Here is an 18,180-nt window from a genome sequence, read left to right on the forward strand (position 1 = left end):
AGCAGTTCAATGTAGGAGCGAAAATGGGGTGATGTGAGGTGGAGGACTTCACAGTGCCTGTAAACTTACCAGCAGTAGAACCAAATTCTTCACCAACCTGTAGCAACATTTATTGAATCATTTATACGATTAACACTAAACTACCACAATGCATATTGCTGACTTATAATTAGAAAGCCCGACCTTGCATCCTGAAATGGTTAATCAATGTGTGTAGTTGGTCTGCTTCTAGGGATGTCATGTTATTCTGTGGCCAAAACCAACATTTTTATTGTTAATATTATTAATAATAACAATACAAACGTTGGTTTATTGGACTTTGGGTTTGTATGGTTTGGTTGTGTGGGTGTGTGTGTGTGTTTTTTGTTTTTTTTTTAATCTGGAGACCTGACTAACATGGTCTATCTACTTGATGACCTGATTCCTTGTGTAAAAAGAACGTTTGGATGAAAACGAGGCTACCATCTCATGTTGATGAAGGTTATTGTCAGAATCGGGCATGCAGTCAAATTTCAGCTCCTTCCATCCATCCGTTGTCGTGGGTTGCTGTTGGTGTTCCAGGGGAAAGGAAGGGGCATCTAATATGCATTAAGATAAAGAAAGATCATTTGTTGCCCGCTGTGAGGGAAGCCATTCATCTTATCTGATCTCGGTGGCTGTCACAAGTTGTGCTGCCCCCTGCAGGTGAGCTGTGTCGGGAGAACGGCACAGCGGCTGCACAGCACACCTCTCCCAGAGGCCAGGGCTGTCCGGTCAACCTCCCTCCCACCACTGACGTGCTCATCCACCGCAAGGAGAGCGAGGGCTTCGGCTTCGTCATTATCAGCTCCCTGAACCGTCCAGAGAACACCACGACTATCAGTGAGTGCTGCAGTATTTTCCCACAACGTAGTCATCAAGAAGTTAAGCAGTCATGCATGTTGCTCCTTCTGCAATGTGTCATTTTTAAAAGATTAGCTATGTGTAAACACCATAAATATAACTTACAACTTTTATGGATGTAGCATCCATTCTCTATTGTTAGTGTCATAATGTTTTTGCTGTTGGTATAGTGAATTGTGTGTGAAAGTGTTTGCATTTCTATGTGTTTCTGTCTGTTTTTTTGTGTGTGAATCTGTCTGTATGTCTTCGTCTTCTTTAGCTGTGCCGCATAAGATTGGGCGCATTATTGAGGGTAGTCCGGCAGACCGCTGTGGGAAGCTGAAGGTTGGGGATCGCATCATGGCCGTCAATGGCCAGTCCATCATCAACATGCCACATGCTGATATTGTCAAACTGATAAAGGATGCTGGCCTTACAGTTACTCTGCACATCATTCCTGAGGAAGGTTTGTATATATATATATATATGTGTATGTATGTGTATAAATGAATGTGTGTGTGTTATTTTTATATTAGAGAAGGATTCTCAGTGTAGACTAGAAAATAAATTGTTCAAAATTTTTTCAGAGTTGCAGCATCCACCACATCTATTGTTGTCTTCTATCAAATCCAAGGTTAAATCATGAATCATCTGTGTAACAGATGTCCAAGCATGATTCTCCATTCAAACTCCTTTCTGTCAAACTGTCCTGGATCTTAATGGAATTATGAACTCAAGATGTTTGCAATTAATCACTGAGTATAAATTAATTAGGTCATTTCATATTGTCAAAATGCTCAGCCATACCACAGCAAACATTCAAACTCATGACATGATTTTGTATCTCCCAACATAGACGTGAACGGCCCACACTCAGGCCCCAACTCGGAGAAGCAGAGCCCCATGGTCCAGAAACACAGCCCACAGACGCAGTCCAGCCCGGTAGCCCAGCAGAGCCCCTCCAGCACTCAGCAGGCTCCACAAGCCACCCAGCCCAGCTCAATGGTATCAGATGCAAGCCCAGCAACAGTTCCGAGCATTCCTCCAATTCCGCAGCCCAGCCCACTGGCCCCTCAGCCCAGCATGGACCTGTCCTGCCAACCGGACATCGTGGCACCTCACCCACCCCCTATGGTTGAACCATGCATTCCTGTGGCCCCTCAAAGCCAGATCACTACAGTGCCGGTCCCACCACCACAACTCTACCTCCATGACAGCAGGTATGGCAAAGCTTCAGTCACTGTCACCCAGAGGCTTCTTTTTTTTGTGCTGCCAAGTGGCACTTTGAAGTTCCTAAAATATTCATACCCTTAATGTTTCACATTTGCATTTTAATTTGTCACAAAAAAAAGAGAAACAAGCTCTATAATATAGTAAGGAGGAGTAATTGAATTGGCTGCAGTTACAAAAGAGTTCAACAAACATGTCATCAAGCTACGGTCACTCTCTCAACCTCTACCCAGGCATAACCGGCAGCATTGTGCAGGGCCATCATTTCCAGTGCCAGCACTCACTGTGCTCTGAGTGGAAGTGTTTAGTTTAATAATCCAGAAGGCCCTGGGCCATCCTTCGTTCCCTCTGCCAAGGCGTTTCAGCTGGGTTGTGTAACACCACTTAACTCCTGATGCTGAATTATTTACCTGTGGATATCTCTTCAATAATGCATGGTGCTCTGCCCAGGGGGAACATGTCTTACTCAGACACTTGTCTTAGTGAAGCTCAAGTTTGATTTATACTTTTTTTTTGTGCGTGAGAGACAGTCTCAGAATTCATTTCATGGAATGATATGTAGCATGTGAGCTTTTCCAATCCAATTTTGTCGTCCTTCTGCCCTTATGAGGACCCCTTCAGAGAAAGCAAGTGCACATGGAGTATTGATTTGGGGCTGGCATAAGATGCTGAAGCTTGACATTTTGTCTTTCTGGTCACTTGGCACTGGTTGGATCCTTCAGCATTGATTCATGTCTGCATAAAATATCTTGATTATGATTTTTCTCTAATTTGGCAAGACCTGTGTTTACACTTTAATTCTCATCTGTGGTGAGCCAACAGCCTGGCTTTATGTGTGAATCACACCACTGCAGAATTTATGATGGGCTTCTATAGTTTTTATCAGATACTCTGGAAATGAAATAAAATTCAGCCAAAATGTATTCTCAATTTAATACCTCGGAAATAAATAATCTTGTCCACTGCAAAAATGCATCAAATTATTATTTAACTTAAAAGCCAATGTGGAGATTTCTTACCAAACACACTTTTCAATTACATTTACAATTATCTTTAAAAAACATTTGCTCAAGCCTATTTGTCACATTATTCCTTTATTATAGAAGAAAATCAGTGGTTAAGTCATGTTTTATCAGTACACAGTGGAGTTATCTTGAATATGTAGTGTAATATTTATCTTTTTATGGTAATATTTATCTTATCAAATCTGATATATGAAATGAATAATGAAAATTGAGTATTGGAGTCAGCACTGGATAATTCAACATGCAGGATTCCTGTTCCAATTTGTAGTTGGTGTCTTAATTTCAATTGCTTGGTAGCTACAGGTCAGAGGTGAAAGCCAGGCAGGATGTCAAGCCTGATATCTGCCAGCCACCGTTTACAGACTACCGCCAGCCTCCCGTCGACTATAGACACCCTCCGGTGGCAGATTACAGGCAGCCACCAACACTCGACTACCGCCATCCACCTCCTCTCATAGACTACAGACAGCATTCCGTCCCAGACTACAGGCCACAGGTAAACCTTCAAATTCTCTGGACAAAATCCAGCAAACTCTAAAACAGGAGAAGCTGGTTTACAAGGTCATGTTGTTGTTGTTCTCTGTCATTGCAGGACTTTGATTATTTTACCGTGGACCTTGAGAAGAGCGTCAAGGGTTTTGGCTTCAGCATACGGGGTGGGAGGGAGTACAAAATGGACCTGTTCGTGCTGAGGCTGGCAGAGGACGGTCCTGCTATTCGCAATGGGAGAATGAGGGTGAGAGTGACCATCATGTCACAGTCTTCCAGCTCTCAGCAGAGCTTAAGATAACTCACGACCTAAACCTCCTAATAAAACCACATCATCTTGCTTAGGATTTAATAATGCATGCTGAGAGCATGCACTTCACCGTAGAACCACTGCAGCTTCAGCTTTTGCATCAAAGTGCCCCCTTGCTGTTATCTGCATGATGTTTATTCCTTGACCAGGTTGGGGATCAGATCATTGAGATCAATGGCGACAGCACAAGGGACATGAGCCACGCTCGAGCCATCGAACTCATAAAGGCCGGGGGTCGGCGAGTGCGCTTGCTGCTGAAGAGAGGCACAGGCCAGGTGCCTGAGTACGGTGAGTGCACGCTAATGTGTCTTTTTCGCCTACACTCAGATCACTGATATCTGCCACTGACTGCAAAGACTAATTCTCTTCATGCACACTACAACTTATTTCAAGAGCTATGATGAGCATGGCTTTGATTACAATATTACAGTATCTTTTATCATTAGAATATCTCACATTGTAGTGTATTTGAAGTGTATCTAATTTATGGTCCCTGGTGTGACTATTAATACTTGTTTCTAACACTAACTCTATTGTGTTTCACTCTGTTTTGTGAATGTCTCTCTGGGAAGCGTCTCTTGTCCATCTGTGTTCTCTTCATCTAACTACCTGTCTTCTTCACTGATTCTGCTGTAACCCTAATGACGGTCGAGGCTTTTACTCCCCTTCCCCTGTAGGAATGGTATCTTCCAACCTCTCCATGTGCATGAAAAGTGACACACTAGGCTCCCCCTATTTCTTCATAATGGGACACTCTAAAGATACGGTTTGTGTAAAAGCTGTATATCTTTACATATTCTTACTTTTTCCTACTTCTTTCTGTTGAATTTAGATTTTAGTGATGGGTTAATGCATGGTTAACAAAGCAAGTGTTTGCTTATTTTGCCACTGATGAGCTTTTTCTTGCCCTTTGTTAGACTGTGCCACCACCTGGGATGCTGTCCCTGCAGCCACCCCTGCCCTGCCGGAAGTAGCTCCACTCGTCACCTCCCGGCCTCAGCTCTTATCTTCATTCCATTACGGCTCTCATCCCTGATCCTGCCTGCCCCTGAAGGAACTGCAAGCATCTGTGTCTCTGTGTATGTCTACATGAAGTAATATCACATCTTGCCAGTTCCATATTGTCACCTGGCTGTTGGATGGCTGATTGAGACGGGGTGGCAGGTCCACCGGCGGCGGTACAGCTAAAACCACCCGAGGGTGCGTTTCGCGGCAAGAGACTCAGCAAACTTGTGATTAGGAGTGAAGAGGACACTTGCGCCACTATGTGATTAATAAACCCTGTCCAACAACGTACTAGCCTGAGCACAGGTGCTGGTGAGAGGAGAAATCTCAGTTTCCCCCTGGCACCTTCTGAAGATGAAACGCAAGTGACAGAACAATATCGGAATTACGATGGGATGCAGTGAGGAGCCTCTCTGAAAGGGACCATCCCGTGATTAAAGACGCCCATCAAGGCTCCTCTCACCTCATTCTGTGCTCTCTGGTTTGTCTTGGTATTTTTTTTTTTTTTTACATTGGAGTCTCTACTCAACAAGAAAATCAAACGGAAACCGTTGCTTCAAAGAAGAGACCATGCAGACACGTGTGTAGCATGAAAGGGGATCCCAGTGCATCCAAAAATCCCAGCTGACACTTGACAAGTCTCTTAATGTTTCAAGAAACCTGTTAATTGGTGTTGGCCGGTATGAGTTGACATGAGTCAGAAACCCTACAGACTGAAAGAAAATCTAAGGCCTATAATATGGCTTGCAGAGGATGAATGTTAAATTATGTATAGCCTAAATCCATGGATTTGATATTATGGAGACTATAAAACGAGTCCACATTTCAACCAACATATAGATATTAACTACTCTGCCTTAAAAGGAACTCCTCTGAGATGGCGCCAATGTTGTTAGTATATAATATATACTATAATAGACATAATGTATATTATATAATTATTATGTAATTTTCATGTTAAAAAAAGACCAAAATAAGTTAATGTCATCTCAAAATGTTTTTGTCTTCAGCAGAAAGTTGTAGAAAAAAAATGTAAACAGCAAGACGGTTCGATAATCCATTTTTGTCTAACCATTAACAGCCTCATCTTTGATAACATATCAAGAGTCCTTGGATTCAACTGAGATAGAACTGCAAAAGGCTCCAGGCTCCAGTTCGCGTGCACCCTCCCAAGTCTGATGAAGTTTTCAGGACTCCGTTCAGCCTGAACTGTGCTTGGCGTACCATACCACTGTGGGGCAGGGATCCAGTCTTAAACAACATCTTTTCATTGGTTGTCTTAGTCCAGTAAACAGTTGGTGGTTGTGCGATTGATTGAAATCACTAAAGAACTGCATGACCACAGCCATCTCAGTCACAGCAAGACTTGTAATTTATTCCTTAAACAATCTCCATTCCTGGGCAAATTGGTATTATGCAGGACCCTAGGATGGTCTGTGTGTGGAGTCATAATGCGATTATTTTCCCGTCGTGTTCCATTTGTGGTGTGCCAGTCATGAAGCCAGGGAGGAGAGAACTGGAGGCCTTTGTGGAGTGTTTAAGGGCAGGTGTGGGAGCAGTGGAGCTGAGGTTGGAGGAACGAACGGCGGGCAGGGCAGAGTGCCTTAAGTGCAGGAACCAGCAGTGAGGGGTACGTTGCGCGACACTGTAACCCGCATTTTAGTAAAACTATTGCTGAATTTTCCTGGAGGAAAGATGTGAGTTCATAGTCTCGAAATTGAAACAGTATTTTAATATGTCTTTAATATGCCCCCCACCCCCCAACACACACACACACACACACACACATCCACGTGTAGAGTAATGCGAGGTGGAAGCGTTGGTCACTGTCCAGGAGCAGGTGAGATTACTGCTGGGCTAAGGCTCTTCATGGTGCCTTTGGCCCTCACGGGCCTGAGTGGGCACTGTACAGACCGACACTGCTGAACTCAACACTGACATAGGGGGAGCGCCCGGGAACGTACCTGCATTTTTCTATTCTGTGTTATTTCTATGAGACCAATTATAGTTGGAAATTGGAAATTGTCATCTGAGACCCTCTTGTGTGATTGATATGCTGTTGGGTTTTTTTTTTTTTTTTTTTTTTTTTTTTATGTGTTCTGGTATTAAAAAAAAAAACTTTGTCTGGTGGTGTGGTCTAATTTTCAGCATGGGAGACCTGGCTCCAGAGGTAAACATTTTTTGCCTTCTGTTGGTGTGTTTTTAAGACTCGTGGGGGGGGAAAGGACCTCTGCTGCTCCTCACCGTACATTTCATGTAATCAGTGTGCCAATGCAACAGTATGGGATGCCGAATTTATAAATGACACAACTGGAATAGCTTCAGAATATTTTGAGAATTTTTTTCTAAGCAAGGGGGATGGATAAAGTATCTTAAGCAATCTGTATAAGAGTGCCAAGTACCCAAGGAAGAAAAATACGTATGACAACCATTACATGACAAAGTATGTATTTTTTAAAAATATATACTTGAAAGCTGTATCGCCCTGTCAGTAAATGCCAGTCGGTCCTTCCAGCACAAAGTATATTCCTGTTATTGGTACACTAGATTTGATGCATTGTGGTAGACATACGCTCATACTTGCTGTTTACAAAGGACAGCGAAAAAGCATATATTGCACAGCTCATAGCTTTTACTGTTGAAGCTGTTTCCTGCCTGCTGTGAAGAGTTTTATATTCTGACAAAATATTGAATCTGTGAAAGATGGCACGCTCATGAGGCCCCATTCAGATCGATATTACTGTGTAGTGTTAGATGTGTATTTAACTTGTACAGATGTATTCCTATAAATATGGTTTAATGTATTACTGATAGTTTCAAAGATTAAGTGAGCAAATATTTTTATGAAATGCAACAGTGCGGATATATTACATTTTTGCTAAAATCTTGTTTACTGTATGATATTCTTAAATATTGTCAAATAAACTCTTGACATGGTGTAAAGTATTCATTTTATATTACTCATCATATTCATATGTCCAGTTGTCTGAGTATGAGAAACAGGTAAGATGTTGGCATGGGGGGAAAAGGTATTTATTTAGAATATGTCATTGTTACACAATGAAATTCATAAGAAGAACAGACTTGGATGTGATCAGCTGCTTGTCAAGTTCATTGAATTCTGAACCCATCTTGTGGTTATTTTTGTAATGAACTCAAATAAAGCTCACGTATTGTGCTAAAAAAAAAAACATTTTTTGTGCTGTTTTACTCATTGTTTTTCCTCTCCTGTCCGCATCGTGGCGCCCTTGCTGCCTGTAGCTCCGGAGAATACTAATTGTGTTGCCAGGTTTGCGTATTACAATCGAGGAAGCTTTTATGTTTCTATAAATTCCGTTCTTTTAGGTGTGGCATGTTTCTCGGGCATATATTTTGGATAATATTACTCATCGAACGGCCCAATATCTTACATTATTTTTGCTCGTTTTCTCTTACTTGGCGGCTGCTTAATTTCGGGACACTTGGCAACACAAAACGGAAGGTCGCAAGCGGTAATGGCTTCATCGGCCTGAATAAAGCGTGAGTTTTTTGTTCGGACATTTTGAAATGCCGCCGTGTCTACGCCCACAGCTGCTGGCTGCATCTACAATGTCTGGAAAACAGCGAGACCTCCCGTCTTGGATGGGAACTGGTGCCACACGTGGGAGCGAGGACGGCGCGAAGAAAGCCAGCTCATCTGCACCACGGAAGAGAAGGACGCAGAGGTATTACAGACTTGTTAATGGTTTGATCAAAACGTTTCTTATGTTTCCCGAGTTCTGTTGGATGCAGATTGTTTTCGCAAGGTTGGCCATTCAAGCTTATTTTCTCATTACAGGGTCACCACGTACGTAATGAACGAGCAGGAACTTGTGCAAACGGCCCTGACTTTTCTTGCTGAAAAACCGGAGCACCGTGTGCAGGTACACCAGCACCAAGTTCACTTGGTCTACACTCCGTACTTGCACTGTTGTAATTGCACTTCATGCACACCCCTCAAAAAAAAAAACTCAACGTAACGCCAAGTCAACCACACTTCTGTGAAATAAAACTGTCCATTTAGGAAGCAACACTGATTGACAATCAGTTTAACATGCTGTTGCGCAAATTGAATTATAGGCAATTAGCAAGACGTCCCCAATAAAGGTGCGATTCTGCAGGTGGTGACCTGTTGGCAGTCCGACCACATGCTGGAGTTCCTACTAATGCAAGATACTGCTTAGTAGCTGGAGTGTCTACAGATCCTGCAAGACAAAGGCATTGAAGGCCCGTTCTCCAGACCTGAATCCAATCAATCTGGGACATCACGTCTCGCTCCATCCACCAACGCCACGTTTTAAAGTGAAGTGATTGTCACATGTGATACACAGCACACAATGCACACAGTGCATTTAACCCATCACCCTGAGTGAGCAGTGGGCAGCCATGACAGGCGCCCGGGGTGCAGTGTGTGGGGACGGTGCTTTGCTCAGTGGCTCCTCAGTGACACCTTGGCGGGTCGGGATTCAAACTGGCAACCTTCTGATTACGGGGCCGCTTCCTCAACCGCTAGGCCACCACTGCCCCGTTGAACCACAGACTGTCCATGAGTTGGGTCTAGGAGGAGATCCCTCACAAGACCATCCACCACCTCCTCAGGAGCATGCTCAGGCGTTGTAGGGAGGTCATACAGGCGCACACACACACACACTACTGAGCCTCATTCTGAGTGTTTTAAGGACATTACATCACAGTGTGATCAGCCTGTAGCGTGTACAAATCCAGACCACCAAGGATTGATTCATTTTTTGTGTGATTTTGTAAGATCATTATTGTATAAGGATTTGTACCGTGTTTGAGACACCAACAAAAAAACACGATGCTGATTCAACAAACCCAAATCAATGCCAGCCACACAGGGTGAGCATGTGTGTGTGTGACTGCATTAATAATGTTGTCATTTGTGAACACATCAATCAGCAAAAGAACATTCAAGATGTCAACAACTTTGTCATGTACTATAAACGGTAGTTTAGCAGTTCATTTGAGCCTCACTGTGTGATTGTCCTTTTTATCAAAGGACATGTCTTGTGCAAAACTCACTCATTACAGTCACTCATACTGAAAAAAGCCAAGTTGTCATATTTGGAACATTATTGTCTAATGGTGTTTGATTTGTAAGGAAATGTGTTTTGGGGTGGCAGTAGACTAGTGGGAAGCCCACAAGGTCACAGGTTCAAACCCCACTTACTACCATCGTTTCCCTGAGCAAGACACTTGACCCTGAGTGTTCAGGGGGACTGTCCCTCTAATTACAAATTGTAAGTTGCTCTGGATAAGGGCGTCTGATAAAAACCATGAATGTAAAATGTTCATGTGTTTTATAACTCTTACAGAAAAATAGATTTGTCTGTTTTCTAAACCGCTGTACTCTCAATTTCAGGCAAAGACTAAAGTTAGTCCACTTAAAACTGTTACTGGTGAGCAGAAGAAAAGAAAAGAAGCGCCACGAACTTGCTGCAACACGGATATTTCTGAACCTGAATCCCCGGAGAGAACATACATTTCAGAAACAGATTTGGACGTGGCAGAAGAGGAGACTCTCCCGTACGGTGTTGACAGTGACGCGGAACAGAAATTAGAAGGAGCTTCACGACCTTCGTCCAATAGCAGTGGTGCCGGCGTCTCGGCAGGACACAGCAATGGCCATGTGGACAATGCCCAAGAGCAAACACATGATGAAGACCATGCCCTCCAGCTTGTAAGAGAGATTTTCTTCAGATGAAAACATAGTGCTGCGCTGCATACATATTTCCTTTTACTACTCCAATAACATTGGAACAAATGTTCCTTGAATGTAACTGTTAAGTGACTACAGTACAGGCCAAAAGTTTGGTCACACCTCATTCATGTGTTTTCTTTATTTTCATGACCTTTACATTGGTAGATTTTTACATAAGGCATCAAAACTATGAATGAACACGTGTGGAGTTATGTACTTAACAAAAAAAGGTGAAATCACTGAAAACATGTTTTATATTCTAGTTTCTTCAAAATAGCCGCCCTTTGCTCTGATGCCTTCAGTGAGAATCTACCAATGTAAATGGTCACATTGAATGAGAAAGTGTGTCCAAACTTTTGGCCTGTAATGTTACACGACTATATTTTTCAACTATTGTACAATAATGATGGAATAAGAAATTTGTATCCTGATTAACCACCTGCACAATTCAGCTGCCTTTCATTTCCAAATATGTTCTCAGCACAGCATTTGTAAATGAACTGTAACCTCATTGTAGTGTAAGTCCCCAACACTATAATAGAATTTCTGCATCCCTCTGCTTTTATTTGCCATTTCAATTACTTTGTTTCTATGAAAGATATGCTTAACTACGGTTCAGTAAGCAAACACTTCTTAAAACAAGACATTATTTTATTGAGATCATCCAGACCATTTCAATTCATGTTCAGACTGAATGAGCGCAACTTCCACATACATCAGTTCGTGTTTAAATCAAACAGCTCAATCAATTCACAGAAGTAACCCAAACAAACACACACCATTTCTTCATATTTAGAAACCTAGTACGTTCATTTATTGCCAAAAGCTCAATAGTTTCCACTTGTGAAACTAAATGACAGGAATTACTTAAGATGTAAAGGCTTTACACCTAGAACTACAAATACGCATTAGGTCAAACCTGCAGTGGCACAACGTCTCAGAGGAGAGTTAAAAAAAAAAAAAAAATCTTTCCAAGGCTCCACAAAATACTGTATAGACATCTTGAGGACAAAAAAAAACTGACTGACAACTGTGTGTTGCTTTTACTCCTGAGAAAGGCCTTTCCTGGCAGCAACAAAACTGTAAAAAAAAAAAAAAGAAATCTATACAATTGAATGCCATTAATCCACAATAATACTGTTGCTATGAAGTCAGGGTGGAAAATCCCAGTTCGGAGTTTTAACTGATGAGCTGGACCAGGATGGGTGAGAGCTGTGCAGCTCTGCCACAAAGATGGTTCCTGGTGTGGTGTGTTCCTTACTTATCCTGCGACACAGCTGCACACAAGAGACGCACATCTTTCTGCCAGAAATGTCTCCTACTTGACAGAGGAAAGGCTGGAAGTGGGGCAGGTTGGGCTAATTATGCTCATCAGACTCTGCAAGTAAGGGTGTTTGGCTATTTACATATCCATCCTGGAATGTGGCCTGTAAGGAGACAAGGAGAAAAAAAAACATCACATCGATTAAATAAATGTAATAATGAATTAATAACATTCTAATAACAATCTAAAGGACAGTATAGTAAACTAAACGCAGATGCAGCGTCCATTTATTTGAACACAATACATATTTACAATTATCTGCAGCAATTAACACATTATTTAGGAGACTTAATTCAGACTGCCTTACTGGGTCGTTTATTTTGTTGAATTTTGTGCACACGCGGGTTATCAGCACTGAAATCACTCAGAAATGGAATTTTCTGCAGCCTCACCTCCTTAGGCTTGTAGACACCCAACTTGAAGCGACAGCAAACCACATCCACAAGGAAGCTGACCAGTCCATGAAGCATGCCTATTGTTAAAGGGAGGCGGGTAAAAAGTAGGCGAACAGGTCTAACCGCACGTCAGTCGCCACACTTCTTAAAGAAACGTTCAAGCGTTACCTGTGGTAGAGAAAATGCCCCCAATAATACCGCAAAGGCGCACCAAGAACTGCCAGAGGGGCATGTGCTGCTCGGTGACGGTAACCATGAGTGAGCTGATGTCGTACTTCATGAAGATCCCCGACACCCCATGGCTTCCCGCCGCATGGTTTATCACACGCTCCTGTCAAGGAGAAATTCATCAAGTGTTTCGCAGAATGCTTTTTCTTTCTTTGATATGGGTTTTTCTGGGCACATTATGACCGTAGACCGCTGACCCTCTCTGTGACAGAGTACTGGTGCGTTTCTGCTGAGATCTTGTGCGTCTGCAGTTTGGTGGGCACTATGGTGATGAAGTACTGAAACATCTGGTTGTCTGTGAACACAATGAAGAACGACGTTCTCTCTCCAGATATTGGTAAGAAATTACGTCACAGGTGTAGCTGTTGCCTTGCACTCACGGTCCAAGCAGATTTTCTCTGTGCCATCCAGTGGGTTTATAATTCCTGGGATCTCCTCCCCAAAAGACAAGTGGTCAATCCGATGGGAGAAATTATAGGCTAAAAAAATATTGACAATAGTTCTATAGTTTGAAATATAAAAAAATAAATCTCAAATAAAGTTGAACGAATACACCGTTTGACCAACTCACTGTCATGGCTCACAAGGGCTGCAAGATGGGCGTGCCCCCTCGGGTGTGGAATGGCTCTGCAGTGAAGAGTAAGGAGGAGACGGCGGGGCCTGTCAGTTCTGTTTGAACGCTCAGTCCTATTCCAAACACTTACAGATCCTTAAGCGTCAAAGGAACCTACTTGCCCACAGTGATGTGAAAATTGCCAGCCACTTTATTGACATAAAGGTGCCCGTGTATTCTGCAGGAACTGAGGGGTTGGTCTGGGTCCTCCTCACTGAGGCGTGGGACAAACAAACTCATCAAAATCATTAACCAGATCAGCATGTATTTGCGCAAAATGCTGTTACAGTACTGTTAGGGCATCTGACCGTGGGGGGAGTGCAGTTGGGGCTCCTTTCAAGACACTCTTGAACAGAACGTCCTGAAGGGCGTGTTCCTCCCGTAGGCGGTTCTGAATGAGCAGGAGAGTCCTACAGGAGAGAAACTTCTGCCATTAGTTTTTGTATTTACTTGTCTATCAGTAATAGCCCTGGTCTATATAGGCACAGATCATGCGACCAAAACAATCTTTCTATCACCACATGCATGAATATAAACCATAGTAATGAAAGCAATGAGAATTGCTGAAATCGTAGGCAATATTAATTAACAGTAAGTCTCTTACCTATGCCAGAGCCTTTGCTGGGGCGAGAGTTCAAACACAACCTGAAGTAATAAACAGGTATAAACATCCAGTAAGTGGAAGTGCTTCATAGCGAGAGAGAATCCAGAACCAAACTCACCGGCTCATACTGGAGCCCATCTGACGCCACCATCGTCTCGGCCAGGTCTAGAACATCTGCACCTACAACTACAGGCGCAGAACGTGCCACTTTAACCTCTAAAACAAAACTTCACAGTCAAGATATAATGGACCACAGAAAGAGACTTACATTGGCACTTCATGGCAACTGTTATATCAATGTTGATTCTTAATTTACTGCAAGGGGGAGGAAAAAAGATGCCGAAAATGGTCACACTGTTAAACGAGTGTCTTGCAACATAGAGTTTAGTGTGAATTCACATAAAGGAACATCCCAGTAGAATTTTACCTAGAAAAATCCTTATCCACTTCATAGTCATACTTCATCCACGTTTCCCGATACACGAAAAACTCAAAGAAGGCCAACAGGGCCATGGCGGAGAAGGCAATCAGCGATACTGCGGGTACAACAGGAATACAATTTTTTATTTTTATTTTAGACGTTGCTGTATCATACACAAAACAATATTACATTCATTTTACTTATTTGTTGTTATCTGAATCCGCTGTAAAAAAGTTGAATTCATGGTTCTCCTTATTAAAAATTCTACGTCGTCACTTCATCTAGGGGGCACGCAATTAAAATAGCCCACACATTCAATAATTAAAAATCCAATAAGAAAAACACTTCAATCAACCGCACTTTATTTTGATTTCAAGACCTATCGTTTCCTTCAATGCTGTAATCAACAGACAGGCTATAGAGCGACTATGACGGGGTTATGAAGGCGGAAATAACAACTTTTAAAAACATGCCCGGTTATGCAAATAAGACGAAGTTGTGTGAAGGCGGTAAAAGAAAAAAGAAAACGACCGACCCGTCCCGCCGCTAGCCGTCGTCTCCACGTAGCTTTCTGGGACCTTGGGGAAAGCGTCCAGCTCCTTCACCAGGTTGGCCGCCTTCTTGCGCGACAGTCGCCTCATCTCGGCCCCGGTCCCCCGCACGCAGCCTCACGGCGGTCCGTCAGCGGCGGCGACGCGAACGCATGAAGCGAGCCTGCCGCGTCCGCCGCACGCCGGTGAATTCCACTCAGGAACCTCGCCTGGTCAGCGAGACGTGCGAATATCTGCTAACACGGTGGGGGAGACGGGAAACTAGCGCCATGTCGTAAACATCAATCTCACGTGATTATAGCCCGGCCGACGCCGGGGACGGGGTACCTTCCGGCCCGCGTCCGCATCGACGTCAGTCTTTAATCCGCGCAGGAGACACCCTTCTCCGGCTCACGGGTGTGAGATGTGACCGTTTCCCTTCGGTAGGTCACGCAAACTTCAGCAAAGAACCAGCAGCGTGGAGCCCGTCTCGCCGGAAGACGCTCACTTCCGGCTGCAGTATCAAAATAAGAGCCCTCAAGGTAAAATTACATTTTTGACACGAAGAATTGGGACCGAGCTCCGTAAATGAGCTCCACAGAATTATAGAAAAAAAGCAACAAATATATGGTCGGCTAACCAAAACGATCACATTGGCATGTATAAAGAACTACATACAATAGTTCATACATTCCAGTGGTCTCAACTGGTTGAAGTATAATACAAGAGGCCCAAACCAGGGCCAACATTCAATTAATTATTTCACTTAAATAAATAAAATAGAAAAATGTATTTCATTATGTCTTTATTGAGAAGTCAACATTCATAACTAGTGTGAAGAATGACCAGATGAAGCAAGAACAATAATAATTTACTGCAAATATATTATTTGTGTTTCCTCACTAAATTAAGGAAATTACATCTGCAAAAAACACAGCTGTTAATGCTCTCTTTAGTATGTAAAGCTAGCAAATATTCCCATAGCAGAAAACATCCCCTGAAAACATCCCACCATTTTTCACGGCCTTCCAGCCTCCCAGATTCATGATCTCTTTTCTGAATAACATTGAATCAAACCTGACCCATAATTTAAAAAATAAACATGGTATATGCAACAATATTATTGAAACTATAACAATGCTTACATACCAGTTTGCACCTTGAACCTGGCTTTACACAAAATCCCTGATGCCTCTTACATTTGAACTGAGTCTGGACCCTCATGCTGTAGCTCTGTTAATCTCGGACTATCGGGAGTTGGGGTATCAGGTAGTTCTTGTGAGAGATCTTCAGAACATCGGCTAACAGTGGGTGAAATTACATCAGGACTGGAATCACATGACTCTGTGCTTTGTTCTGATGTTGCTGTAGTTGTGGTGGTTGCCACGCTGGGAGGGATTGGGTCAAACTCGTCATCATCATCTTCAAGGATAGGGGACTCATGAATATCTTAAAAAAAACACAGTCAAATTGTAACAAACTCTATTATTATTAAAATAAGGTATAGAACTGGTCAGAAGATCACTATCTTGATCAATAAAGAAGGATATATGAGCAGAATGTTGTCCTTACTACTGAATGCTTCAGGATACTGCTTCCCTATCTTGCCTTTCAAAGTCCTGTAGGGTCACAAGAATGAGGTCGGAACAAAATCCAACAAAATACAAATACAACCATGCCTTACAATCAAAGAACGGGACCTAATTCTCCTGAAGATGTTGTCTAAATCCTTCTTCATCTCCACTAAAGTGCGAGTGTGCAAGATGAAATGATCGTTCATCTGCTGAAGTCGCACGCTGGACAGGCCGTTGAAGTTGATTAGCATCTCGTTGGTCTTCTCAAAACGATCAAGCCTAGTTACAAAGAATTACAGAAATACTGAAAGTTCCATCATTTTCACTTGGACATCCATTTACAGGTGAATCCTATTTTGACAATATTTTGTGTCCACAAATCAAGAGTTATTACATTAGTTGATTTAAATATTTAGTAATTTAGTCTGTTTTATAATTGTAATTTCCACCACACAGTATAAAACATTGTTCTGCGATTATTTAGGATTTGCATACACAACAACTAAGAATGCATAGAGAAACAAGTGGCCTCCAAATAAGGTAATTAAAAGAAGAAACATCAAGCTTAATTTGATGTAAATGTAGAGTATGTTTAGTTGTCACTTCCAAACAGCTCACATTACATATTATATACGAGCAAGTGGCTCTCCAAACTCTAAAGCTGCAGTTAAGCAGGTAGGAATATCATGGGATTTTAACAGAAACCCAGTCATTATGAGGATGGGTTTCTAAATCAAATGTAAAACCGCTATTTGTATTAATGATCCTGTGATCTAATTATTTCCTACATCGTAACGGCCACGTGTGAAGGTGGAAGGTCGCACCAGAATTACTTACATATGTCTCTGCGCTTGGATGATGGCGTTGACGTCCTCGGAGTTGACCATGCTTAACATCCTGTTGCAGAACATTCCCGACGCTGTTGGATCCATGATGCATCCAAACCTTGATTAGAACACCAGAATAAGCTTGCTCATGTCATTAAACATTCCCCATCGCGTTTAAAGTGCCTGAGTGAGGGAACTGCCCACAATACAGATTTTGATCGATGTGAATTAATCGAGCACGTGTATTAAATCCTTCTTGCTGAAGAAGGGTGGTAGTAGTCTAGTAGGTAACACATTCGCAAATCCCGCTTACTACTATTGTGTTCCTGAGCAAGACACTTAACCCAACGTTGCTCCAGGGGGGGACTGTCCCTGTAACTACTGATTGCAATTCGCTCTGCATAAGGGCGTCTGATAAATGTCGTAAATGTAAAATAAAGCAAGACCAACGCTTGTCCAACGCTTTTAAAACACCGTAATAAACCATAATATAATAAACCCGAGCAACTTGCCTTTTCGGTAATGCAGAATTGTGATACAAACAGGCGCGGACGACGTGAAATGCAGTCGCCTTCGACCACCGTATCTCGGAATCCGCTAATATTTCATTTAGAGAACAAACATTTGGGAGCAGGGCCCGTGTGCAGGGAGCCGCGCATCACTTCCTTGTTATGAAGGCACGTGCTACAACGCGGAATCCCATTGGTCGGTTCGTTTTACGTCGCTGCCTTCATTTCCGTAAACACCAGTCCAAGCGTGTATTTAATTTAAACAATTAATATTCGGTCGCTTTTTTAACCGGCCATAATGGTGTCTAATTATTGTGTACATGTAGAGGTAGTAGCCTAGTGGGTAACACACTCGCCTATGAACCAGAAGACCCAGGTTCAAATACCACTTACTACCAGTGTGTCCCTGAGCAAGACACTTAACCCTAAGTTGCTCCAGGGGGGGACTGTCCCTGTAACTACTCTTGTAAGTCGCTCTGGATAAGGGCGTCTGAT

General features: G+C 42.6%; 3 protein-coding genes across 15 annotated transcripts in view; 1 reads left to right on the top strand and 2 right to left on the bottom strand.

Moving 5' to 3' along the window:
• magi2b (membrane associated guanylate kinase, WW and PDZ domain containing 2b) overlaps window positions 1–7,857 on the top strand; it is a 52,783-nt gene extending 44,926 nt beyond the window's left edge. For 5 of the 11 annotated variants that reach the window (XM_028957640.1, XM_028957644.1, XM_028957646.1 and 2 more), the window contains 7 exons: window positions 685–861; window positions 1,142–1,327; window positions 1,718–2,081; window positions 3,414–3,612; window positions 3,709–3,852; window positions 4,065–4,203; window positions 4,593–7,857. In XM_028957640.1, coding sequence (XP_028813473.1) covers window positions 685–861; window positions 1,142–1,327; window positions 1,718–2,081; window positions 3,414–3,612; window positions 3,709–3,852; window positions 4,065–4,203; window positions 4,593–4,741 — 1,358 coding nt within the window. In that variant the 3' untranslated portion in view covers window positions 4,742–7,857. The remainder of the gene's footprint in view (window positions 1–684; window positions 862–1,141; window positions 1,328–1,717; window positions 2,082–3,413; window positions 3,613–3,708; window positions 3,853–4,064; window positions 4,204–4,592) is intronic. The other 6 variants (XM_028957642.1, XM_028957650.1, XM_028957645.1 and 3 more) reach the window with 4 other exon arrangements.
• Window positions 7,858–11,293: 3,436 nt separating this feature from the next.
• Window positions 11,294–15,282, bottom strand: ergic2 (ERGIC and golgi 2). 3 transcript variants are annotated; one of them, XM_028958428.1, is made up of 14 exons: window positions 15,124–15,282; window positions 14,781–15,029; window positions 14,252–14,360; window positions 14,093–14,139; window positions 13,943–14,010; window positions 13,825–13,865; window positions 13,529–13,630; window positions 13,339–13,434; window positions 13,179–13,234; window positions 12,988–13,086; window positions 12,805–12,902; window positions 12,548–12,710; window positions 12,377–12,456; window positions 11,294–12,087 (listed from the first exon to the last, which is right to left on the bottom strand). In XM_028958428.1, exons 2-14 carry the CDS (start codon window positions 14,884–14,886, stop codon window positions 12,019–12,021), a joined length of 1,134 nt encoding a protein of 377 aa, XP_028814261.1. In that variant the 5' UTR covers window positions 14,887–15,029; window positions 15,124–15,282; the 3' UTR covers window positions 11,294–12,018. The 3 variants fall into 3 exon arrangements, with proteins under 3 accessions (XP_028814261.1, XP_028814262.1, XP_028814260.1); XM_028958429.1 differs by having other exon boundaries at window positions 14,781–15,032; XM_028958427.1 differs by having other exon boundaries at window positions 14,781–15,282.
• A 281-nt stretch (window positions 15,283–15,563) lies between these two features.
• On the bottom strand, window positions 15,564–17,838 carry kxd1 (KxDL motif containing 1). Its single transcript, XM_028958865.1, has 5 exons — window positions 17,689–17,838; window positions 17,187–17,294; window positions 16,476–16,628; window positions 16,348–16,394; window positions 15,564–16,224 (listed from the first exon to the last, which is right to left on the bottom strand). Exons 2-5 carry the CDS (start codon window positions 17,279–17,281, stop codon window positions 15,971–15,973), a joined length of 549 nt encoding a protein of 182 aa, XP_028814698.1. The 5' UTR covers window positions 17,282–17,294; window positions 17,689–17,838; the 3' UTR covers window positions 15,564–15,970.
• Window positions 17,839–18,180: the final 342 nt, after the last annotated feature.

This window comes from Denticeps clupeoides, chromosome 17 (assembly GCF_900700375.1).
Source record: "Denticeps clupeoides chromosome 17, fDenClu1.1, whole genome shotgun sequence".
Taxonomy (NCBI): domain Eukaryota; kingdom Metazoa; phylum Chordata; class Actinopteri; order Clupeiformes; family Denticipitidae; genus Denticeps; species Denticeps clupeoides.